The sequence below is a fragment of the Drosophila melanogaster genome, chromosome 4, assembly GCF_000001215.4.
Source record: "Drosophila melanogaster chromosome 4".
Classification (NCBI taxonomy): domain Eukaryota; kingdom Metazoa; phylum Arthropoda; class Insecta; order Diptera; family Drosophilidae; genus Drosophila; species Drosophila melanogaster.
This window is the reverse complement of record NC_004353.4, coordinates 467,261-494,091: the sequence shown is the minus strand read 5'-3', so window position 1 is coordinate 494,091 and position 26,831 is coordinate 467,261. Positions and strand designations below refer to the sequence as shown.

At 34.2% G+C, this 26,831-nt stretch overlaps 2 protein-coding genes across 10 annotated transcripts, besides 6 other annotated features; one reads left to right on the top strand and one right to left on the bottom strand.

The window, feature by feature from the left end:
* Window positions 1-2,498: 2,498 nt before the first annotated feature.
* Window positions 2,499-2,681: a mobile genetic element.
* Window positions 2,682-5,097: 2,416 nt separating this feature from the next.
* Asator lies at window positions 5,098-24,683 on the top strand. Of its 9 annotated transcripts, none has more exons than NM_001272127.1 (14): window positions 8,059-8,882; window positions 12,388-12,883; window positions 12,951-13,316; window positions 13,401-13,790; window positions 13,854-14,057; window positions 15,224-15,292; window positions 15,354-15,554; window positions 16,009-16,800; window positions 16,990-17,129; window positions 18,988-19,132; window positions 19,324-19,639; window positions 20,373-20,945; window positions 21,415-21,514; window positions 21,572-24,683. In NM_001272127.1, exons 1-14 carry the CDS (start codon window positions 8,860-8,862, stop codon window positions 21,801-21,803), a joined length of 4,047 nt encoding a protein of 1,348 aa, NP_001259056.1. In that variant the 5' UTR covers window positions 8,059-8,859; the 3' UTR covers window positions 21,804-24,683. The 9 variants fall into 9 exon arrangements, with proteins under 9 accessions (NP_001284714.1, NP_001259056.1, NP_001259057.1 ...); NM_001272126.2 differs by lacking the exon at window positions 8,059-8,882 and adding an exon at window positions 11,372-11,608 and having other exon boundaries at window positions 21,572-22,806; NM_143667.3 differs by lacking the exon at window positions 8,059-8,882 and adding an exon at window positions 12,122-12,281 and having other exon boundaries at window positions 21,572-22,806.
* Window positions 9,434-9,560: a mobile genetic element.
* Window positions 17,609-17,690: a mobile genetic element.
* Window positions 17,693-17,748: a mobile genetic element.
* Window positions 17,815-18,849: a mobile genetic element.
* Window positions 22,616-26,595, bottom strand: CG33941 (uncharacterized protein). The gene is made up of 4 exons (NM_001347760.1): window positions 26,399-26,595; window positions 26,098-26,341; window positions 24,762-24,935; window positions 22,616-23,078 (listed from the first exon to the last, which is right to left on the bottom strand). Exons 2-4 carry the CDS (start codon window positions 26,239-26,241, stop codon window positions 22,941-22,943), a joined length of 456 nt encoding a protein of 151 aa, NP_001334686.1. The 5' UTR covers window positions 26,242-26,341; window positions 26,399-26,595; the 3' UTR covers window positions 22,616-22,940.
* Window positions 25,098-25,722: a mobile genetic element.
* Window positions 26,596-26,831: the final 236 nt, after the last annotated feature.

The following is a 26,831-nucleotide window of genomic DNA, read 5'->3' as shown; positions in this document are numbered from 1 at the left end:
GGAAACAATGTCCCCCATAAAATTTGGTCGGAGTTGACCGACCGCAGATTAGGTATTTAAATCTCTTCACCATTCCTCCCCCCTTGACCAGAACTGTCAGTATAGATATCCGTTCAACGCTTTCGCCACTATTGGCAGAACGACAACATACTTAATTCAATTTCTGTGAAAAAAGGGTAACTTAGTCGGACTTTGTGTCATTGGTGCCATGTTCCTCTTGAGCTTTATTCCATTAAAGTGGTACCTCATTCGAAAAGAATGTCTGTTAAAAATGGTTTATATTCTTGAAAAATACGAAACTTTGCATTATATGGTTTTCCAAGTGAGCCTGACATTTAAAATGATTTCTGCAGCCCATGACAGTAGAGCGTTTATTTAATTTAACAATAATTTGATAAGTGGCTCCTACTCGACATAGAGTAATAGTTGATGAATTTAATAGTACGCAAATGAGTTTGTAACAAATAATACAATTGATGCGCACCACTGACTTAACAATTCTAAAAATTAATGTCATAGCATTTTCGTAGACGCGCATACGATCTAGGTAGAGTCGGTTTAGGGAATTAAATTAATGAAAATGGTATTTTCTTCAAAAATATTACACAGTTTGTATATCGCATATAAACAGCGGGGATTTTCGATATTTTATTAAAGTAATTAGACATTGGAATAACGCTTCCAATAAATAATTTTTCTGTATAATTTGAGATCAAAACGTACAAAACAATTCTGTAACAACAATTGAAAAGAAACATCCAATATCTATTCTGTTAGCCATTAATAAACACCATATATTTTGCGGTTAAAAACATAAAACTATACAATTTTGAATGTAGTTGTAGAGTAATAAAGAGAATAGTATTGTATATGTATGTACACATTTATTAAAAGAACTTACTGTCTATTTCAGCTAATTCAACAGCAATGCTCAATATAAACAATTTAACTAGGAACCAAAAATGTCTACCCCGTAAAAATCTCGGAAAAAACAGATTCAAGTTTGATTTTCTTAATTGGCACGGTCACTCAACCGTCAAAAACAACTAGGCCCATACTTTTGAAATATGTTTTATTACTTGGGAGCAAAAATAGCTTTAATAGATTAATGGTAAGCAAATATTTCTACATGCAAACACTTACGTGTCTCAATTCCATCAATTCCGTTAGCCTCATGGAAAACCGGGGGTGAATGGATTTGGTGTACATATAATGAATTCTTATTCTTATTCGCAAAAAGAGAATTAGCAGCCAGCACAAATAATATGTTGATGCATGTATTTCGAATTGGCTGCTTGGGAGCAGTAAGTGTCGCAGAACGCGTAGAGTACTCCTCGTAATTACGCTCTCCAGTAAATCAATGGTTACTTTGTGGGTTTTATGACCACTTTGGCATAGGGGAAGGGATAATGTGTCTTATGCTATAGCCAAATCTAATTATACGTCAATGACACTGCATATTGAAGAAGTCAGTACAGTACACCATTGACCTATTATGGTTTTCTTTTTGGATTCGATGAATATAAATTACATATTTACTGGAATCGATATTTGTTCGAATTCAAATACTTTATACATATTTGAATGATTTAGATAATGTCGTCACAAACTGAACGCTTGATAATTTGATTGGGGTTTATAAAAGTGGATAATAAACAATTCAGAAAGCTGGCTTCGACAAGCCGAACCTTATATACCGTTCCAGATATCGAATAATAACACTTTTTGATCATAAACAAAGATAATATGATTTCGATTTTAATATTTGCAATGGATATGCTCTATGATATAATCGATTTTGACCTTTTTAATAATAATACCTAATACCTAGATAATGATAAAAAAAAAAAGAAAGAAATAATGAGCTATGTATGTACATATATAATTCTGACCAACTTTTGCGATGAAAAGTACTTTAGCACTTGACATTTTATACAGTGTAAAATGTTTTTCGTCACCAAAGTTAATATCATGACTTTTGTTAGTAAAGGGTGGGATCGTCACTTGTGTTTTACCTCGCCAAGAGGGTTCTTACATCGCAAGTTTTTATGAGGTTATTAATTTTCCAGTTGTTTCACAACTTTGAGGAGAAGTAGTTTGCCAAAACTCAGTATAATCATAATCAAATTCATTTATATTTCAAAATATTTTGAAAGCGATTATATGAAACTACGTGTTAAATCAATATAGTTATAGTTTAAAGGACTATACAGTTAGAATTACAACAAAAAATCGTTAGACTCATTTTCAAGAAATCAAATTAAATGAAAACGAAAGCAAAATTGTTTTAATCTGTTCCTAGACAAAAAATGTTTGGAAATACAGCCCCTTAACTTTACAGGTTTAGAAAATATACGCAAGATTTATAAATTATAGAATTTTTACCTTCTTTGAGTACACTCAACTAGAACGGGTTTCCAAAAACTTCTTAAACAAAAAACCGAACTTTTTAGGGATTTCAAAATAACGGATTCTTAAGATTACTCCCATCTAGCCGACCGAATAAACGTTGACATCTAGGGAACTTTAAAAGCTAGAAGGTTGAGATTAAACCCGAATCTACCACACCCATACTTTTGAAATTTTTTAAAATTTATTTTTTAGCCATTTCAGCTTACATTCCCACTTGGCGAGTAAACGGTATCTGATAGTGGAGGAAATCGAATACAGCAATCTCTCTTGTGTCGTTTTACATTAAAAATATATTTGAAAATATTTGGGTTACAAACTTTCGTCTGTAATATTTAAATCGCAATATTTATATTGCCGTGCTTTGGAGGTGCACCCTGATTAATTTTTAAGATGTTGGATTCGTAGACAGCCCTCATTTTTTATTAAAAGTAATTGCAAAAACTCCGGCTGGGGCAAGAAACCTCGCGGCATCGATATTAACGCAGTTAATCGTATATCTCGGCACGCACGAACGACAAGAGGAAGGTCAAACAGTTGTCGACGCAACACACCCCCATCACCAAACACCCTAGCCAGATGGTCATCTCAGCTAAGGCGGGCGACGTACAAATTAAGTTCCTGTAAATTTCCGGTTTGCATCGAGGTAAATGAAACAAAGGCAATTAACGTGATTCGTGATTCTGATGCTAACACGGCGACGAAGATACCTCACCATGTGACCTTTGCAACCTTTTCATTTCACTTACTAAAAGCACGAAGCGTAAAGCAAGCGTAAATTACAAAGAATGTAGAGAACACGACGTGGTATTCACACTGCTATTTTGCTACCGCTTTGATTGGAAATTAATAAATTACAATTGAAGGTTTGGTGATATATGTACATATGTATTTTATGTAGTCATACTAATCTTCTTATTCGTTACCGAAAATCTTTTGAATCTACTTGTAACTTACTTATTTTTCCTTACTTTACTTAACTTTATTTTTAAATTGACACTTCTTCGGTTCTAAAATGAATCAAAAATAAATTATTTGTTTATATGAAATTTAAACAATTCTTATTTTCTAAAAATTCCTCGAATTATTACTATAATTTTACCTTGTTAGGAGGTATTTGTGTTTAATATTTCCTTGATCAAGCTTTAGATATGTGTGTAGAAACTGTGTAAAAACTTAAAAACATTCGATTGCGTAGTTTTTGCGCTACGAAGTTTACAGAATACAGAAATGATAATGGCACACTTTATCCTTTTCTCTCCAACTTGAAAACGATAAAAAAAAGAAATATCAATTAAACATACATATTTGTATGTATGTACACGCCACCAAACGATTCAGCCCGAAGGTATGCATACATATCTTGCGGTTACTGCATTGCGTTGGCTCGAATGTATTTTAAATACTTTTTACATTTGCAGTGATTGTGATTATTACGATTTTAAAAACGTATTTCTGAGCTTCATTACCAAATGACTGTATGAAAATTGATTAAAATCAACTTATTTCTACTGCGGTTTTGCTTTTGGGAATCATGATTCGTATGTATGTTTGATTTATACGTTTGCTTTCTTTTTCACGTTTAGATATAAAAGTATTTATTAAGAAATAATTACATATTTTTTTGTTGGAATGGGGCAGATCGTGACCACCACAAACATTTGATTTAGTGCTCGTTGCGTTCTGTGAAGCCCACCATCTTAAATATTAATGAAATTATGTCTTCTTTTATTAACAGCCGAGCGGATTTGCTCTCTTTCCATATTGCCACAGAAGTTCGAGGAATACGCTATTGTACTATCAGGAGGTATCGCTAATAAGTAGAAGCGTCGTTACATAAATAAGTCCGATGAATTGCAAAATGTACACAAATCAAGAACGCCCATACATTTGGCCATTTACATTTACACATATGTATGTATGTATGCTTGAATACACATCGATGTATGTGACGAGGGTAGATGTCCTTTCATTTTTGCAAGACCGAAAAATCGATTTTCCATAATTCAATGCTGGAAATTTCAGATGCTAAAACTGCCAAGAATTTTTTATCCAATTTTTCACAGACCGACAAAAAACTTTGGGGGTGCCATTCTCGTCGTTGGGCTTAGTCTCAAGTGAATTCCCTTCGAGTCCACACAAATCCAGTTCTTATGCCATCCACAGCGAAGCGTATTCCCGAACCAACGTTGCGGACCCCCGTTACGAGCGCACAAAAAAAACTACCCCGACAAAATTATAATGAAGTTGGTGGTGGTGCAGAGGAAAGCCAAGTGTGCGTCGAAAACAGGGTACGGCGACCAGTAACGGAGAACAGGACCTGGGTCCCGAGGTCCTGGGCAAGGGACCAAGAGATTCGGGTGGAGTGGGCTTTCTTTGCCACCTTTCTTCCGCCTGCTTGTGCAGTTGGAACACCACCACCCTGGGTTAAAATTAAAAAAAGCGAAAACAAAAAACTCGGCGTTGTATGTTGTATGTATGTATGTTTATGTATGTATGTATCTGCTTGCGTAGGTACATAAAAAACGAGATCATCCACGGCGATGAAACAGAAGCATCCCCAGTGCCCCTTGGAATGTACAAATGTATGCATGTGTGTAAGATTTTATGTATGTATGTATGTAATTATGCATGTATGTTTGTGGCTGTATGCATGCATGTGCGCGCACACAGCAGAGCATCGAAGGTATGCCAGTATGTGCACGCACGCACCATTTATGCATGTGCTTATTTGTCGCTTTGAGGAATGCTTTTACTTCTGTTGTCCACTCTCCTTTCTGGTGACCTCTGACCCTGACTGTGCGCGAAAGAACGACCAGAGCCTCACCATTGCAGGTAAAATCGTGTCAACACGCAGCGTGAGTGCAGTATAAACAATTTAATTATCAAACAAGAAATTATAAGACTCAGGTTTGCTAACAGAAATAAAGAAGGTGAGTTAACTTTTTGCGATTAACCATGGCCAATAAAATTTTTGTAAGTGTAATAAAATACTTATGAATGAAAATTGTTGATCATTATTAATCTGAATGTCAAGAATTAAGTAGGGTAACATGGCATGGCAGATGCGTGCATTGGTAATTATCAAATTGTACTCTCTTTATTTTTTTTATATTATTTTTTTTTAATATTTTTATTATTATTTTTTTTTTTATTTTTACCAGAAACTTTAATTAAAAGGCATTTCGGCCTCTAAATCCCAAACACAAGCTAAATATGTTCCTAACGGATTACATACTATATACAAGTTGTAACCGAAGGCACATAATATACAGTGTTATTGTGGATTTAAAATTCAATTTGCTTATCACTGTCAACACTTTGTCACTGAACTGTAGATTTTTTTCTTTAGATTTTGTGTTACTTTTCTATTGGGTGTATCACTATGATTGGACTACAGATTTCAATTCTTCGTGATTATATAGTAGTCGCCTTTGCAAATCTCCTGGGGCGCTTAGTCACTACGTGGACTGCTCTCCACATTGATATACGAGCTAGAAATATATTTTAAAATATTGCTGAAATATCCATAGAAATTGGAGAGAAAAAAGAAAATTAAAGAAAGTTAAAACATTTTTCAAAATTATTGACTTGCCAACATTTAAAAGTAAGACTGGGCGTGGAAATAGAAATATTAAAATGAAAAGAAATGAAAACATTTTAAGGGCCTGGCACTTGATCTGCGTCCGCTTTACTTATGCCTAATCTCAATTTCCTAGTTTTTTCCGTGATCGCAGCCCTCAAACGGAGAGACATGGCGGATGGCCATACAGATAGACGGGCATCCGGTCCTGGCCAAGTCGAGTCAGTTAGGATCGGAAAGGCTCCTTGTTACGCACTCACATCTCTACGAGTAACGGGTAGAGTAGAGTACTCTACGAGTAGAGGGTATATTGATTTCAGTCGAAGTTTGCAACGCTACCATATAAAGAATACAATAATAAAACTTCATTTTTTGTTTTTAACTTTGAACATGTACATATATGTATATGTATATGGCACTTGTAAGTATGTATTGGGGGTGTACTTTTTTACTGAGGGTGACAAACAACTGCTGCTGGGTACAGTTTTTTATATTGATTTCAATATTGATTTTGTTGCACATTATTAACATTTACGTCGAATCCATCCACACCACCGAAAACGTTCTTTCGGAAAATCAATTCAGCTGTCACAAGAATTTAAACGTTTTAACCCCTTTTCTGTATGATATTTGAAGCGGAAAACTATGCGTTGTTCAGTTTTTAACCCTCACATTTATACTGTATATTTCTGGTATTTCAAAATGGCAAATATTACGTGTTTAGTTGCAGCAATATATCTTAGTAAATAGAATTAGGTAATTATAAAAAATTAAAGAATACGTTGCACAGTTGCGGAATCCGGTCACGAAAACAGTCCCTGAATCATAGATTAGGAGACATACATATGTTTTTTCCAACATAGAAGACCTTCTTCTTGAAATCTTTGATTTAGGATTTCTTTAGGGACCAGAGTCACAGTTATTGTCTAGTAATCAACAAAATTGATTGCAATTTTACTATTGTATTCTTTTTGACATAGATTATACTAGTTTAAAGGGGGCTTTCACTCCTTAGAATGGTAGACGAGGTAACAAACCCTTTTTTTTCATATAATATACATAAATTTTTGATCCTAGCGCTGCTAACATATAGCATACGGTGCTGCCAATGATACATACATACAAATACAGTTATAATCTTGAATTACAGGTAATAATTAACTGTCTCATTTGCTTAATCTTTGTTTTTGTTTAGAGAAACGTATTGCATCAAATTCCTTTTAGGGGCTCGTCGTACATAAACAAAATTCAGACATACAGAGTAACTATGTAAAAAGTAATAAGCTGACCTGTAAAATTCTTGATGTACATGCAGCGCCACCTTTTGGAATTTTGAGTAGTTCAAGTAAATTCCTTAATTTTTTCCCAGTTGCAGAACCACAATTTAATATCGAATGGATCGATTAACGGAGCCGTCCATAGATTTCGTGTTGGAATATGAGGAAATAGTAAAAATATACTATCGATTTCTACACGCTGCAGTAATCGTATATTTTTTTCGAATTTGATTTGATCAAAATATTTTGATTTCGTTTTTAAGTGCTCTGGTTTTCCCAAAATTTACGAACTTATTTACGAACAATACTTTTGGAAATCCTTTAAATTAATTAAATAATTGTCTGGCAACTCTATGACTGACGGAGAACAGATGTTGAAGTCTACGTGTAAAAATAGGTCTAAAATGCTTTAAAACCTTTCAAGAGAAACCATGGATAGAATCTTCTGAGATTGCCCCTGTAGATATATATTTTTTATTAGCCCTGGATTAAACTGGAACGTGGTTTATGTCCTAACCCAGGTTCAAACACGGAACCAGACCAAACAAATTAAATATAGAGGCGGAAATATAATCGTAGCAATGTTCAAAATTGAAGTGAAGCTTTTACTCCCGACTTTCCTAAAAAATGTCATATATTATATAAGAACACACGCTATATATATGTTGAAATAATTCCTTCTTGAAGATATCATCTCAAATGGCTGCAAGTTTGGGGAGACTAAAGATAGCTGTTTATGTTATTCACCTATACACACATATCTGAATACCGTAGTATATACCTAAAAAATCAGTTCGATGCACAGAATGCCTAAAGATTCAGCGGGAAGCATTTGATAGAACAATATATTTCTTAATTACAACTTTTAGTAAAATATTTTATTGGTGCAAAACAATAGGTTTGCCGACAATAAGAAATATTTTATAAAGACAAATTTTAAAGTACCAAATGTAAATCAACTTTTTGCTGTTCGTTTTGATAAATTTATTATAATGTGATCGTCTTAAAAATAATAAATTTACAAATGTGGTCATGTGAACATGTGGATACAAGTGGATCACGCGAATTCCGCGTTGTTATTTTTTCGACGTTTTTACGGAACTTCTCTATAATTAAATCAGTATATAAAAATAGACACATTTGCCTATATAACGTAAATAAACGTAATCATAAATACAGACGATAAGTGATGTGAGCTAATCTAAATAATTGTATAGATTATTATTAATACAGTAAATTGCTCTCAAGCAATAATTAACCTACTTACAGGATTACAACAGAATAGAATTACAGTTTACGTCCAATTAAAGTAGTTTTGCAATAAAATTAAAAACAACAAACGATTATATCACGCACAAAGTATTCGCTCTTACAGTTATGATTAGGCTGCTTTGAGTAATCCTTATATGTTACTTGTGATATTACTACGTGATTATATGAATAATTTCAATCACACTCATATGTGTTCTTGAAGAAGTGAAAATACCGATACAAATTGATAGTTTTTTCCATATTTTAGAAAATAAAAAAAATACATTAAATCAAGTTCTAAGATATCTAAGTTTAAGGACAGCACAGAATTTTGCCATCATGCATTTGCAGGAGTACCTCAGGTATGTTTTGGACTCATACTCTTCTTTAACATATATGTAAGAAAATTAAAACTGAAAATTATTTGGTATCTAAAAATGCAAAAAAAGAGCAGTGTTGTTAATTTTTTTTTTAATTTTCGATGAATTTTGTTAATATGTCACACGGTAGGACGGAAATGTGGAAAATATAACGATTAATATAAATATTAATATATAACGATAATACGAAGCTGACGAAGTATTGAATTAGAACGGCAGCTATTTCTAACTCTAGCGGTGGAATTACGGCAGTTAACCTAATGAATTTTTGTGTGTTCGACCTAACAGGAATAGAAAAAGTACAGTAACAATACAACAATTATATACTTTAAAACGTTCTAAAATTCAGAAAGCCTTTTCATATATATGAACTCGACTAGACTCGGTCCTAAGCGGGCCTTTGATATAATGCAAGCGTACAGAAAATCGCCCAGTTTTCTAAATTGTGCTTATTGGTGGAATTTTTTTTTTTTAATTTGTTGTAGGCTATAGAGTGACAGCGTTTTATAGAAACTTACACTGTTACAAGTCCCGCTTTTATAGCTCCCGAGACCTCGACGTTCATACGAACGGACGGATATTACAACATCGACTCTGCTATTGATCCTGTTAATATAATTTATATACTCTATATCGTCGAAATTTTGCCTTCTATCTGTTTTCCAGATACTTTATAATATTTCATGTCCACTAAGATTACATCTTCCCCACGTTTGAATTGTTTTGTCTATGCCTTTCGAAGGGATAATTCAATATTCAAACAAAAGATGAGGGTATACAATGTATGGTTCAAATGGAACTTGGACAAAACTGTATTACTAACGAATATAAATTCTTAGCAAATATAGGAAATCGAAAGTTAAATGTTTGTTTCAGTATTATACAACTTTTGGGTCGTAGTTTTCTGCAAAACCTAATACAAACAAGTAAATTAAGTAACGTAAATCGACCTGACATTCACTTTACAAATATATAAAAACTGACTGAATTTATTCAGCAAATCCAATCTATACCAGTATCATGTATTACATGTTGTTATAAGCACTGCGATCATTTTGAAATTCACCAGGAGTATCAATGGGTTCGACAATTTATTTATTTATGTTTTTGAAAATTCTACTTATAAAATTATTTGCAAACGCTGACTTTTATACATACGTGCAGCTCTAATCAGACCTTCTATCCATGGCATAAACTAGGAATGTAATTAAATCATCTTTAAAGTTCTTACTGTTATTCGTTTATTAGCTGTAGTCAAGTTGGTACCGACGCATTATACTGCTGCAGTGAGCATGCGCAATTCCCTCCAGGAAGGGGAGCTTATTTGTTGTCAGCTGGCTTTGAGTTCAGACAGAGAACTTTACTTGGACGGAAAAGCTCAATGAAGCTTAAAAATCGATACGTGCATTTTATTCCGTGAAAACTCTTAAATATACAATATCATACAAATCTTATAGATTAGTAATTTTATGTTCATGTACTGTGTTTAAATCAAATAATTAAAGCTAAACATCGTCAATAAAAGTTGAGGCATGTGCTTCATCGTGCCAATAAAAGTGCTTCACCGCCAATAAAAGGAAATCAATAGGAAAGCGATTAATATTTGTGAATACTTTTTAACTTGTTCATAAAATACAAATATATATATATTTAAAGTTCACATTTTCCCAAGTAGAATCCACATTCTCCTGGTATGTATACATTTATTTAGAAAAAACCCAGTTTTAACAGCCACCAACTTAGGCGGGGGTTGTGAGACACAAAACTTGGACAGAAGTTTCTTTAAATATATAAAATGTACGTACAGATATTATGTTTTATTCTGAGGAGCAGATAACCATTTAAAGATAGATTTTCGAAGGACTATTAGTTTTAAATCCTCAATTTCTGGTTATATCTTACACGATTTACCAATTAGCATGCTATTGGACTGGGGGTAAAGTACTAATTTCAAAAAAAGGATGTTTTACAAGGATTAAAGTAACTTATTTTCTATGCCGAATGAACAAGGCAACATAAAATAATATTATATCTGGGAACGACATTCTATAAGACACATTACATGAAAATCGATAAAATTCCATATGCTGTCGTTTATTGTGCATAAATTCCCGGCTCAGACCTAAATGTATATTACCGTCTTTCTACTAAGTGGGCAAATGAAATATGTGCTAGAAAGATTCACACAACTGGTGTCCTCTATGATTGTGCAACATTTTTAAATACAATGGAAATTCAATGTCTTTATAGGCTTGGAATTTTTCCTGTTACAGTTTAACAACACTTTAAAAAGTAGTAGCTAAAAATAGTACCTCATTGACGAAACTGACGGAAAGGAATACCCTAGATACACATATTATTTATGTTTAAGGGACTGTTTACAATGGGGTTGTTCTTAGGTTTACTTCTGGTGAAATCTTACATGTCACAATAATTCCTCTGGTGTTGGGGAAATGTTTTCCGAACTACTTCATGTATAAGATAAGATCACTCAGCAGCTGACGCGGACATAACGAACGAAGAACTAGCGTTTGTATGCCTATTTACAGCTGTTTTTGATTTTCTAAGAAACAGCAATTGTGTAAAATGAGACATATTTTTTTTTGGTATATATACTTATACGTACACAAATTTTTTTCGGCCGGAGTGATAAATATATGAGAATTAACAAGCTTCCGATGTTTTGGTGATAGTTGCGTAATATATATGTATGTACATATGTACTTCAATACTCGTCAGATTTCCAAACCATCAAATATTTGAATACATTGTATATGCTTGCTAACAAAACAGTACCGACGAAATAGCTCATGTTAAAGTAATATTATGTAGTTAGTATCGATAGGAAGTTCAACGAAACTCAAAATGTTCGAATTTCATTGTTGGTATGAAAGTTAAAAATATCATCGTTGTTTTCTATGCGTTTTATCAGCTTTATTTATTTACTTATTGGAATTTATTTGACACAAGTATATTTTTGTTTTTAAAACATAAAGCATGAAGCTTAAAGTTTTGTTTGGGAGGTAAACAATTTTAGAACTGCTCACATACGATATCTAGGATTTCAGAAAATATGTACAATTTTGGGGGAAAAAAAAAAACGTAAAGGAAAGGCACCTTTTAGAAATCTGTGTAGAGATTTCGTTATCCTACATATATGGGCGCAAAGAAGAATAATGTTGAATATCGATTTTTATGAAAAATCATGCATCGATGTTTTCATCGATATTTCTCCAGCTCTTTATTAAGCTGTGCCTGTTGAAATATTTTTTTTTTCAAATTATGTTATCTTTTCCTTCCCTAGTGCGTATAGAGCGCTCAAAATGATCTATATTTTTCGTATTATAGACAACTGATGTTTTGGCATTTACTATGCGTTCCGTAAGTCGCTCTGAAGATGCGTTCAAATGGACAGACACACTGTTTTCTGTATTATGTGGATTTTCGAGATATTGCTAAGCAATGCAATGGATTTATTTTTTTTTAGAAACGACGAAAATGCATCCGCGCCCGACGATGGAAATCAATCATGCCAGCCTTCTTCCAAACAAGATCAGTATCTAAGTCCTAACCGCAATTGCCAGAAAAACCTGTTGAGGCTTTACCCACCACCCCCATCTAAACCACCACCGCTCGTTGGTGCCATCCTGCAAACCCGTCTTCTGCATCAGATAAGCCCGTCCGCAATTGCAGATGCGGATGCAGACTTGAATGCAGTAGGGGAGCTTCTATACCCAAATGTCCTGCAGCGGTCAGCAACTTTGCCAGCGAAACACAACCGCTTAGGGGTTCGAAGCCGCGTGACCTTTAAGGTCCCTTCGTCTAACCTCCCTGCTCAGGATTCATATTCTCATCAACCCCGAAATCAGGTTGCAGTCGCTGCAAAGGACGGAATATTGGTAGACGTCAAGGCTAAGGAGTCCGTCAAGATGACTTCTGAGGATTTGCTGCAGCCAGGTCATGTTGTGAAGGAGCGTTGGAAGGTGTGTTTTATATTTAATGCGTACATATATAGATATATATATTTTATTTTAATTGTATACCTTGCAGGTTGTCCGTAAAATTGGTGGAGGCGGCTTTGGAGAGATATACGAGGGTCAAGATCTTATTACCCGTGAACAAGTCGCACTTAAAGTAGAGTCCGCCCGGCAGCCTAAGCAGGTGCTCAAAATGGAAGTGGCAGTTCTTAAGAAATTGCAGGGAAAGGAGCACGTATGTCGATTCATCGGATGTGGGCGGAATGATCGATTTAACTATGTGGTGATGCAGCTCCAAGGAAAGAATTTAGCTGAACTCCGACGCGCTCAGCCGCGAGGGGCATTTTCGCTTAGTACAACACTTAGGTTAGGGTTACAAATTTTAAAGGCCATTGAATCCATCCATTCAGTGGGATTTCTTCATCGTGATATTAAACCGGTAATAGCTACAATCTTGTTATGTTTTCAATATATTCGGGTGGTCAAACAAAAAAATCGAAATAATTGTTCTTTTGCATTTTAGAGCAATTTTTCTGTGGGTCGTTTGCCTTATAATTGTCGACGCGTCTATATGCTTGACTTCGGATTGGCGCGTCAGTACACCACTGGCACAGGGGAAGTGCGGTGTCCAAGAGCTGCTGCAGGTTTTCGCGGCACGGTTCGTTATGCTTCTATTAATGCGCACCGAAATAGAGAAATGGGACGCCACGATGATCTGTGGTCATTGTTTTATATGCTCGTGGAGTTTGTAAATGGGCAACTGCCATGGCGAAAAATTAAAGACAAGGAACAAGTTGGGTTGACAAAGGAAAAATATGACCACAGAATACTGTTAAAGCATTTGCCGTCAGATTTGAAGCAATTTCTGGAGCACATTCAATCTCTTACATATGGAGACCGCCCAGACTACGCGGTAAGTCGAAGATTATCCCAAAAGATCATTTTATACAATAAAATAATGTTGAATTAATTATAGATGCTTATCGGTTTGTTCGAGAGGTGTATGAAAAGACGTGGGGTCAAAGAGTCCGATCCTTATGACTGGGAAAAAGTGGATTCCACTGCAATTGGAAACATAAGTGCAACAGGCAATCCATCAATTCCTATAAAAAGCGATTATATGCACGGAAATATTACACAAATGACAGTGGCAGCATCTAACGCAAGTGGCACCGAATACGTAAGTTATTTTACAACTTGGTTTGGTGTACTGGCCGATATTTACAAACCAAATAGGGAAAATAGAATAAATATTGTATATATTATAAAAACATAAAAGTCCGTTAGTTATATTTTCTTATTTAATGATGAACACACACGTTGTGACGAAGAGCACTGAGAGCTTCGAGAGCGTACAAGGACATTATAATAAGAAAAAGCAAAAATTGCTACCTTAGCTCGCGTAATATTGAGAGCGTAAGGATCGAAACGTAATCGAAATGTTTAATAGCTATATTAATTAAATTTGGGCATTCAACTGAGTTGTTGTGTAAAAATAATCTTTTGAATCCCAAACTAGTATCAAAAAGCAGCAGTACCAATTCCAAGTCAAAATTAGAGCGCAAAACTACAAAAATACGCAACTAAACATTTCTTATTGATGCAAAATTACTAAGGACACTTAAATTTTGGTATAAGTAATCGAAGGGCTCAATATTATAGTTCTTAATAGTAACAAAATACATATTTACATAATTCGATACTCTTAGCAGTCTTTGTATTACAAATATTTGTTCATACGTTCGCTTTATGGAGGTTTAAGTGGGAATTGTACTTTGGAAAAACTCTCCATTGTCGTCACAAAAATTTGAATGATCGCACATGTGATTCTTATCATGAATATACATATGTACATATGTATTCTATAGGGTGTACTCTGGTTCATTACATACAAGCAATGCACACCGTGTGAACCCAAAAAGCCAACAAAGCTCAATTCGCATAAGGGCTATAAGGGCTGGGATTCCAGAGAGAGACGCTAACGCTCAGGAGCCTCACAGAACTGCCACGCCCACACATATGAAAAATATTGCCAATTACCAATTTCTACAGAACTGCCAACACCCATTCTTTTGAAAAATTTCTTGAAAATTTTGCATTGTTTTATTTTTGTTGACAATTGTCATTGGAACGATAAAAAAATGTTGAGTTATATGTTGACAAGTTGTCACTAAATTTTATATTACACATTTTTGGAGTTGAAGGAGCCATAGTCTTCCATCCTCCTAATAGGTGTTTTTGTTTTATATGCGAATTAAATGTTGTAAGGAAAAGTGCTCAATTAATTCAATTAAAAAAAACATCCTCCCTTTTTTGAGTCTTAATTTATTCTCTCCATTTTAAAAGATACGAAAGCGGGCCGAAATCGAAACCGCTCATATAACGGCGACCGATCCCCTTAATATAAAAGAAAAAGTAAGTGAAGCAAGGAATTGGAAATGGATTTTGGTAAAAATTAAAATTTGTTATATTAAAGGTTGATAAAAACTGCAATGCAACTTCACTAGCACAGCCAGCAAAAGGATCTGGTGAACCCATGGTACAACATGGTAATGCTGCAAATAATCAAAATATCACATCAAAAGGACTGCAACAGCAATCTACGTTAACAAACTCCCAAGTAGCCATAGCAAATATCCAAAGTGCACCATCAATGATTGAAAGAGAGGATGTACAGGTAATGTTTACCACATTCAGCATTTCATGCAAAGAACTATCAACACCAAACGGGAAGGGATGTTTTCCATAATTAATTACAATTACTGCCTATTTGTATGTCAACTAATATGTCCATATGAAGATAAACATTGTAAAGAAATGTCATGTTGACCGTCCCCTTGACAGATGTTGCATTCTTCAAATATACTTTTTCATTTATGGATCAAGAAACAACAGTTCACTCTTCAATTGCTTAATATGTTTTACAGTCATAGTGTAAGATTTTCGATTTTTGCACCTCTGCTCTTGCCAGACATTTTTATATTCGTTGCGTAAAGTTAATTTGGTAACCGACAAAGTATATTTCAGTATTCCTCTTCGAGTAACGCATTTGATTAGCGTTTGTCTTGTAGTGTCATACGCGATACCGCCCTTGAACCTTGCCTCGTGATTCTAAACTACATTTTTTACAGTATACGAAGCTGGAAGAGGGGGCACCGACAAAATTTATAACAATGAAACCAAATGGAGAGTGTGATAATGTTGATATAGCTGCAAAGTGTATTTTTGAGCAAAAGCACGTTGAAGCAAATGATGACATAGTTGGCAGAGCTTCCTTAAGCGGGGTCGAACAGCATTACAAGTCCCAAATAAAAAAACATAATTCACCAGAAATTGCTAATAAGCAGATACAGAGGACTGGGACAGTAACAAACGATAAAACCTCAGAAGTCAATCGGTCAACGGAAGAACAAAAATCTACGTTTGGGCGACTACGTGTGCTAACAGCCCCACCAATGAGTGTACATGATCTACCATCGGGTGGAGGCCATAGCCATCAAGTGTCAGATTTATCTGGAAAACAAGATCCATATGCTGCCACTAGCAATGCTGCCCCAATAGGTATAAACAGCTCGTCCACAAAATTTGGCAGCCAGCATGGTCAAATTTTTGGCCTCGCAGCCATGCCGCCGATTAATCGCCGTTCTGCAACCTCCACAAATTTGCGGCCATCTTCCTCGGCAAGTCAAAGGATTAATAGTGGGTCGACAATTGGAGGAGCAGTTGGTAACGGAAGCAACACTGCCAGAAGCAGCGTTGCAGGTGACCATTCGGTCACCCAATTCGCTTTAATAGACGACGAGAACGTTTCAGCTTTGCAGCAAGTAACGAAAGGAGGAGCTCTCACGTTGGCATCGCAATGGAAGAGTCAGTTTGATGATTCCGAGGATACTACGGATAACGAATGGAATAGAGAACACCAGGTAAGTTTAAAAACTAAAAAAATACTATACTTAAAATGTCTCTCGTATACAAGCCTTTTTCATAATATTCGATTATTGTTAACTTATATCGCAATCATGGGCTTGTAATGAAAAATTTGGCCACATGTTTTTGATTGTTATAAATTAATAAACACGTGATGAATATATCAAGTAAATTTTGCCTCGCAGTTGCAACCCAATTTGGAGCAATTGATTAAACTGGATATTTCATTGCCCTTAAATGAAGCTAAACCATTTCCGCAACATGGCGTCGCTGGTACAGGCAAATTAATTAATCCTCCAGGCGAAGCAAAGGGGAGACCGAAAAGGTGAGTTTTATTCATATGAAAAGTAACGATTTTCATGTCAAAGGAATGATCCGCATACTTAGAGCGCATCTGTCAAAGGTGATACATTAAGCTCTTACAGTCTGAGACACAATAGACTCTTAACTTCACGTCCAATCAAATTCCGTTTTATGTGAATTCACATAACAGGTTCGAAACGGAATTTGATTGGACGTGAAGTTAAGAGTCTATTGTGTCTCAGACTGTAAGAGCTTAATGTATCACCTTTGACAGATGCGCTCAAAGTATGCGGATCATACCTTTGACATGAAAATCGTTACTTTTTATATGAATACACACTTTTTAAATATGTTTTGATATACTTTGATTTTTGTATTAGTTTTGTAAATTTCTATCAGTATGCCACGCTCACAAACCGCCCAAAACTGTCATACTAAACTGTTTTGATATATTTTCATATTTTGACATCAGTTTTGTAAATATTTATCGATTTGCTTTTTGCTACGCCCTCTCCTAAGCCTACAAACTGCACAAAACTGCCACGCCCACACTTTTAAAAAATATTTTTGCCTTTTTATATCCGTTACTCGTAAAGTACTACATTCGCTGAAAAGTATATTACAGGCAGAAGGAAGCGTTTCCGAACCTTTTTTTAAACTTTGATTTTATTTATTGAATCTTTTTTTATTTATTTACAATTTATTGAATAAGAACTAACAAAAAGTTCAAAAATCTGAACTATTAAAAATTTTTTATGTACAGTTGTTTTTTTCCAACTGTTCTGAGATTAAACGTCGCTAAAAATTTCTTTACGGGGTTGGTAGGTCCTTATGTCGGAGAAGGGAGCGACTGCTGAGCTGGGTTAGATTTCTCGCTAGGTGGTTGGGGTGCGAGGAAAGCTTGCTGTGATATTTTTCCAAAAGTTCTGTGACTGCATTGATGACTTGTGGAATATTTAAGTCTCTTTGGATGTTTTCGTTCCCAGTGATAGTTCTCAGAATCTTTCATTATGCTCGCTGTATGTATGTACGCCATAGATCCAGATGGGTTTCAATACAGAATTATAGAGTAAGACACCATAAAGACACTATTCTAGTGTCTTTGGTAAAACCTTGTGGTCCAGGCTGAGGGGAGAGCCAGCGTTGATGAGCCAGTGTAAGTTGTTGGCATTGAGTTGAGGCCTCATCTGCTTTCGGGAGTGGTATGTTGTTCAACAAAGTGGTATACGGGAGTGGTATGTTTTTCAACAAAAGTGGTGGGCAATCTTGTGTGTTTAGCGTAAATGTCACGTGCTTGCATTTCTTCTCGCTTACTTTTATTCGCCAGACAGAGAGCCACTTCTCAATGTCTATGAGGCTTTAGCTTGGATTGGGGACCTCGAACGGCTAAGGATGGCTGTATCGTCGACAAACGTGGACTGTTAATCTAATGCTTGTAGAAAAGTCATCAATATAGATGATGTGTAAAGTAGGCCCAAGAACGCTGCCTTGGGGGACTCCAGCCTTAATTTAATGGTCAGTGGAATGACAGTGTTGGACCGCACTGCAAACTTTCTGTCTGTAGGTATAACTTTGGAAGTTTGTGTGTTCTTTCGGGTAAAGCTGTTTTAACTTTAAACATTAGGCAGTGTAGCCAGACTCTGTCAAATGTTTCGGATTTTCTCGATTTTCAAATGCGGCTCTTATCTCCGTTGTTATTCGATTCACCTGTTCAATGGTTCCGTGGCTTTCTCGAAAGCCAATTTAATAATTGAAATTGATTGATCCGAATTGAATATTTTTTTTCATAATTTTATTAGTCGTGTAAATTTTGATCGATTTGCCAAAAAACTTTTTGCTTGTTTTATATATAAACATGAAATATAATATGCTCATTATAGGTACACACTAAACATAACTGGAATTGAGAATTATGAAGCTTTGAGAATCTCCATACCAAACTGCTGGTCCGAGCCTGCAATGGGTAATGTATTACGAAAAGGTTTGGAGCCTCCGGCTGTGCAACAAGCCGCATTTGATGACACAGTAAGCATATTAAACAAATCACTACCGGTGATAATATATATATATATGCATGCAGTAACTTTTTTTTGTTTCTAACCTTAACGGAAGACATTTTAAGTATTAGAATCCTAAATCAGTAACGACTTTAATTAACCACTATGAAAAAAAAAATCCAAGACAGGTAATATATTTATTTTTATTTAAATTTTTAGGTATATCGTATGGATATTGCGAGGAATGTCTGCGTGCGAGAAACATATTCGGAAATCACTCATTTGGCTAGGCCTAGCACATCGTCCGTTTTAAGGAATAGGCTACCATCTCCTTTTAAAAAGGATTCAGCACTTCAACTTAATAGTACTAATGACAGTCTAGATAAATCGAGACATCGGAACAGCCTTCCCAATGTTTCAGTTAACGATATTTTTGACGACCTACAAATGAAACTAAATTTAGATTTAGGATCAGCGATCCAGGAAAACAACTGTTGCATTAGTGGGCGACTAGAAATTCGTGTTATTCCCAAAGGTAATTATATGTTCTTATTTTCTTTGTGGCTATCCTTTTATTTCCTTTATTTACCCTTTTATTATCCTTTATTTACCTATTCAAAATGTAGTGGGTATTAATAGAATCTATATGGTTTGTGTTTTGTTCGTGGCCAAAATGTTTTTGACTTATCGATAGAAATTAGGAAACCAAATGATATAAACATGCCTGTATGTCCGGTAATCGTAATATTTTTTCGATTTCGTTTTTAGGTGTCCTGGCTTTTGCAAAATTTTTACTATCGAAATGTTTTGTAAACGTACTTTTGTCGACGTACTTGGAACCTCTTGCCAAATCGAAAATTTTTGTTGCCGTCGGCAAAATTTTGTTTGTTAAATCTTAAGTGGGGTCGGAAAAAAATATTTTTTTACAATATGTAATGTGGAATAAACATCAATAGACCACTGAGTAAACGATTTATTTCCCTTAGTAAATACGATCTAATTTGATATAAAAATAGAAAAATTCTTAAGAACTCGAAAACCGTGGCACCGATTTTGCGATCTCAATTCGAAATTGTAAAATTCTTACGAATTTACTTATTTATTATTAACTAGATTACGTATTCACAGCACTGTTTTTAAAGTTTTTTTAATTGAGTCATTCTAAAATCAAATCTTTTGTTAATATAGCTCTTCTTGGATCGCTTTTCCAATTAGTTATAAAATTTGTTTCTTAAAGAAGAATAATACATTTGTGGTTCCCCAAACAGATACCTCTCATCCTGATGATTCTGTTTACTATGATGCAATGGGAGCTGTTAAAAATACTCCAACCGCTAATGAAGGTCACGACCATTCTGATCAAGCCGTCAATAACTGTGATGAAATGGAGGCGACATCTGCCGTGATAGCTTTCCCAAATAAATCAATCAGTAAAATTATGTCACCACCCGGCAGGGACGCCACCGAAGAGCGAACCGGAGCTAGTTTATGTAGCCTTTATTCTGCAGGGGTCAATAAACTAAAGTTAAATGGAAACACTGCCCCCAGAACTCAATTTAAAAAAGGCAGCACTGACGGTTTCGGCGAGAATGAGTCAGAATTTGATTTTCCGCTATTGAATCCAAGCAAAATTCCAGTACGCCAATCAAAATGCGCATCTTGGGCAGGTGCTGATTTTATAAGTGCATCTAAGCCACTTGAGTCCGCAGAAGTTCCACAGGAAATCCCTTACCATCCACAGTCTGATACGACATATTCTGTAATAGATTCTATACCTGTTCGGAAAACCACTTACTCCATTGCCTTAGAATGTCCTCCTAATATATCAGATCTTACACCAGGTTTGTCATACTTTTATTGTAATATTGTAGTCCCATTACGGTTGTTTTCAATACTTTTAACAGAATCGTAAATAAACCTATTATGTAATTATTAACGTAACTTATCGTATAATTTCACATCCTAAATTGTATATAGTCTACCAAATTGAGTTATTTATAATAATACTAATGGATTATATTTTTGTTTTTTCTAAATGTGTCTATTGTTAAATAACAGTATTGAACCCTAAATAAAATACGTCCCCTCGTTCTTAATTAAGCGTCATCGTTTGACGTGGTGGCTATCAATGTTGTTCACCCGAAATCTATACTTGTCAAATTTGACGGTCTATTTCTTAATTTTAAAGTTACCTTTAAAATAAAATTGGACACTAAGTTGTCACGAGCACACTTTTTTTATGCTCTTGCATTACATTTATGGGCCAAAACGTGAATTATCACCACGTTTATTTGATTTATATTGATTTAGGCTTACGTCGGCGTAGAGAATCAACTGAAGGAAAGTATGTCACGGACCCAACACAATTGCCACTTAAATTCCAAAGACCTCGATCTCGAACTTCTAGCAGGTATGTCCTTATAATGAATGTGTATATTGCACTCTAATTGAATATAAATTTTTTAAGAACCCGTGGCATTCCTAATGCAATGCTTGAAAATTCTGATGATAACGGCACTGTAATGAGCGCGGAAAAAACTGGACACGGTCATGTCGTCAAAACCGAAGGAGTAAAAAATTTTACAACTAGTGAAAATTCTTCTGAGGTAAACCCTAAATGCACCATTTCACCACCACCAGGGGATCCAAAAATTGAAAATAGTGCGCGTCTTCGACGTTACAGGCATAATATAGACTAATTGTATAACTTCAGGCTAAGTGAAATATGTATAGGCTCCAGAACAGTGCATCATGGTGGTTTAAGTATAAAATCTGTATGACAAGTAAAATCATTGGCAATTCATTTCTTTATTGTGAGTCAATATTCGTTTTCAGCATTTTTTTGTAGCTAGAAATAAAATGTCGTATTTTTATGTTATTCATAAGCTAAGCGGACACAATAGGTTTTATAGGCGTTCGAAAATAACACCTGGATTTCCCCAAATTCTAACCTAATAGATTTTTGTACAGCTCCAAGATTGGATACTAACATGCATTTTGGTTCCAAAAATGTATTTTCAATGTTGACCTAAACTCACTCTTGAGATTTAGCGCAGTAAGTGGCATATTCTACCGGTTTAATAATGATAAATTCGGAATTCTGAAATCAAAAGAAGGATGTATGTATGTTAACAAGCGGACAGCCATTGCTTCATCGACTCCGTTGCTAAAGAATATATATATGTGCACTTTTAGGTGAGGCCTATGAAAACACAAATATTGGATGCCTAGACCGATTTCTCTTATATATAAATTAGAATATCGTAATTTAAAAGTCATGGATTATGACACATTGCTGTACTTAACTACATTTTTTTTTTTTAAAACCTCACCTCACCTTTTAAAAAAGGTGAGATTATAATAACCTAACCAATAAAATGCTCCAAGTTTTTCAATCTATACTTTGTTATTTAGTTTTACAGCTTTTTTCAATGAGCCCATCGTAATTTTAATTTCGGGAATATGTGCAATTTGTGTGTGTCCTGAACCTTGGAAGTGATTTCGATAGAAATAAGTTTTTAAACTTTATTTAAGAATATAAAATATGTTATAAAAACGTTATTTATTTATTTGTATATACTCGCTATAGTTTTAAACGTAAAAGATAAAATTATACTCTAAAAGTGTAACTACATTTAAAAATAAAGCGTTGGCAGCGATTGTTCTTAAAAACAAGGCAAACCAAGTATGAAAGTTAAATTGAAATGTGTATGTTTTTTATTCTTAAGCACCAGTATTTACTTAATTATAAAATACTTTCTGTTCCATTAATATAAATATGTATGTTTTTAACCAAAATTTATTTTTCATATTAATTTTTGTTAAATAGGATTTTGTTAAAAGGACTGAAACTCGGCGAATTTTTTATAACTATTAGGTTGGCAAAATAAACAAAGATTCGGCGTGGAATCTTTAATTTTCGTCATCAACTCATCAGAGGAATCAAGAGCCTTCATAATTGCTTGTAGAGCCTCCTGAAAAATTTGATAACATTAAATGAAAATAACATTTAAAATTATTTACACGTATTATGGATTTGACTATACACATTATAATTTTATATATTTTCCCATAAAGTAGATATTTTGTTTTTCTTTTGTTATACAAAAAAAAAAAAACAGTTCACTCCTATGTGTATACCAAGTAAATCATAAAGTAAATCATTTTTTAAGAAATGCATCTTCGCTGCACAGTTTAAATGCCCGCAAAATATTCCCTATCCGCTCGCTTTAAATTAATACACTTGCTTGTGAGAGTAAAACCAACAAACAAGAAAGTGTATACGTACTTATGCTAGAAAACGACTTTTGAGCAGAAATTAATACTGATCTTGGAATCAAATTTATTAACAGTTTTGAGCATGCAATATACGCCACTCGTATATTTATATGAACTTCGAGTCCACCCACAACATTTCCCCAAGTAAACTAGTTTTCTAACGATTGTTTTCGATATCGATATTTGGGATGTTTTGCTGTTTTCTTGTTTATGCCGTTTTTTTTTTTTTTGTTTTTTTTTTTGAAAAACTTGTATAAGTTTGTTTAACAGACCGAAAAACTTATATAATGAAGGGAAAATATTCAATGGGTGAGAATACGTGTGCACAAGCGCTCATCCCCCTAAATTTTGAACAAAAACTTGAGATATCTTGGATCCAGCTCAAGAGCCAGCTACAAAAAATGTTTTCAATTTCCACTACATAATCGCATTCATATTCAATTAAAGTTTATATGATTCGATTAATAATTGTAATGAGTAGTGAAAATAACGAACATTTTGTTGCTTATGTAATTTCGAAATTTAGCACGATGCCACTACGTCCTGCTGGTAGTGCTGCAATGGTTTAAATATAAATATATAAATTGTTATTATACAAATATTTTGTAGTGGCCTATTTAAATCCCCTCATGGCTATGTCCGGGATAAAAATATAAAACTTAAGCGGCAACAATGCAGCTTGCCTCACTGTCAAATAACTACGTGAATTCCAAGCTTTTAAATTGTTTAGATGTGAAAAGTGTTTATTTTAATCAGCTTTTGTGGTGAGCACTTCTTCTCTTGCATAAACGTTAACTTGTTCAATCGACTATTTTAACAAATGAATAATAATAAGCTTCTTTAAAAATATGATAATCATGATAAACATTTTTCAATAATATTTTATTTAATTTATTTAACATTTTGGTAGATCATTTAACAACGAAATTGACCAAAACTAAATATTTAAATTCGTTTCATTGCTTAAAATTGATTTCTGAAAATCGTGTTTTACTCACAGGCAAATGCATTTTATTTTAAATTAAATTTTAAATTAAAAATGTTATGTACGGAACTACAATATAAAATACTATGATTAAAAAACCCAAGATCTATTTGGCAGCTACATATGTGATATAATGCGCAGATCCGGGCCATTCCGGCTTAATACTACCTCAAAACTCGAAAACTAGTTGGCGTAGCACTGATATTGATCAAGAGTATATATCCTTAATATCGCTGATGTTATATGTAAATGTGAAGTTTCTGGTGTTGGTCCTTAACTAATAAATTATGAATTCTTTTAAGAAGTTTTTAATGACCCAGGAAATACGTAAAAATATTATATATGAAATAAATATATAGCCTAAAGGCCTATTTAATTGAAAAAAATTTCTTACCTTTAATTTGCCAATTTCAGTGCGGAGAAGTATAATTTTAGTCTCGCCATTGACTAATGAATCTCTTATGTTATAGATTTCGTTTTGAAGATTTATAAGGGTATCGTCGAAACTGTTTAATGAATTATTTTCTCTAAATGCCCTCGATCGCATACCCAATGATGTTTTTCGAATCTAAAAAGTGTTTGACATACATACATACATATGTGGGTACATACATGCATTCATGTACACATTTGAAAACAATAGGAGATGCATAGGTATCTCGCATGTTTATTTTAAATTTTAATCAATGTGAATAACCGCATCTATTTGAAACTAGGCATACATACATTCAGCTCAAAGAAGCTGGGGTCGGAAAATCCAATTTTTAATATGTATGTACAGACATACATATGTACATAGATCGCGATCCGTTACGTGTTTTTTCCAATATTTACATAACGATAATCATTCGCTTCCACAATTTTCTTGAACTTGGATATGTATATACATGTTCATCATCATCATATAAGTACATATGTGAATTTGTCCGCCGATCCTAAAACATGCGAATTGGCGCCACAACTTACAATTATTACATACATATGTAGAAATTTAGTTTTAATAGGTGGGAACACAAAAAAACAAAATTTTTAAGGGTTGGACAAACGTTTTTAATTCAAAATACTTATTTTAAAGGATGGGAAAACGAAAAAAACTAATTTTAAAGGATGGACAAACGATAAAAACTAAGAATACTGATTGGGCAAAAGTTTTTTTTTATAATATTTAGTTTTAAGAGATGGTCAAAATAATAATACCGAGGTTAACTAGAACGTCTCATATTTTCTAAAGTATTCACTTTTTCAAAATTGAAAAGAGTGGCCAAACGTGGGCAAATAAAGACAACAAATGAGCAAACGATTCCAGCTTTTAAATTTCAAAAATTCCATTTTTTCGACTCCAGCTTCTTTGAGCTCGTACATTATGCGCAAAATGAGAAATCTGCGCACTGAAGTGTATTCGTGTTTTTGCTAGTGGTTGATTGATTTTTTGTGACCGTATGAATATTGAGGGTGCGTCGTCGTTGGAGCAAGCGTCGCAACGGCATGAAACAAACTCTTACAGACTCTGTGACTGAGTCTTAATGCTTAATATCAATATTCTAGTTTTCATTGTTCCCGAGATCACAGCGTTCAGATTGATAGTCAGACGGACTAACCAGTTACTCGATAACTGACCGACTGCATATGAAATCTTCAGTATATGTAAGGAAATACGATACCTATACACCTATTATGGTTAACATAGGTGTAAACGTGTATTCGTTGGGAATCAGATTATCCACCCTTACCTGATTCTTAAGAGTTTCGTCAATGTGAATGGTAGACGTCTTCCGAATCATGTCATGAGAATATTTAAAGTTAACGGGTCCTAAGATCCCGCTCTCTATGAAAAAATGTTTTGCTTTATCAATGCTCGAGTTCAATGGTTGCATTTTTTAGTTCTTATTAGATTAAAAAAGGAGTAAAACGTTGGTCAGATCAATGTTGATGGAGATCTTCTTACTCATTTATACTGAGTATTTCAATAACTAGCTGAAAAGTTTAAAGGATTTGAGCTTTAAGTAGAATAAAACTTTTTATTAGACTTACACATATACCCAACACATGCAAATGTTCATATAGTTGTTTTATTTGTTAATTTTTATATTTTACATTATTACAAATACAAAATATTAAGTGCCGAAGATCTGTCGCACGCTTCTTTGTGTGAATACTCGACTAGAACATATATGGGAAACAATACCTAACCCAATAAATGTCTTAAGATATAAGTTTCTTCTAAACTGATCGAAAATATAACTAGTATTCTATCAGTAGTTTTGTGTCATTATACATTATACCCTCTTTCCACTAAATTACCTGCATATATACACATGTTTGGGATATAGTTCACATGATATTTTTGAAGCGATTTTAGGCTTAATGTTATTTTATTAAATTTATATTTATATATATTATTTATATTTATAATTATATTATTATTTATTCGGTAATTTCATAGCTGTTCTGGGCATTACTTTCT

Bases quoted from the DNA above. Each gene is read 5' to 3' on its own strand.
- Asator (NM_143667.3), top strand. From the start codon at position 12,256: ATGTTTTGGCATTTACTATGCGTTCC. The intron at 14,058-15,223 runs GTAAGTTATTTT...CCATTTTAAAAG, and splicing joins ACGCAAGTGGCACCGAATAC to ATACGAAAGCGGGCCGAAAT. The intron at 19,640-20,372 runs GTAATTATATGT...TTCCCCAAACAG, and splicing joins AATTCGTGTTATTCCCAAAG to ATACCTCTCATCCTGATGAT.
- CG33941 (NM_001347760.1), bottom strand. From the start codon at position 26,241: ATGCAACCATTGAACTCGAGCATTGATAAAGCAAAACATTTTTTCATA. The intron at 24,936-26,097 runs GTAAGGGTGGAT...AACACTTTTTAG, and splicing joins ACGAAACTCTTAAGAATCAG to ATTCGAAAAACATCATTGGG. The intron at 23,079-24,761 runs GTAAGAAATTTT...CAAATTTTTCAG, and splicing joins CTGAAATTGGCAAATTAAAG to GAGGCTCTACAAGCAATTAT.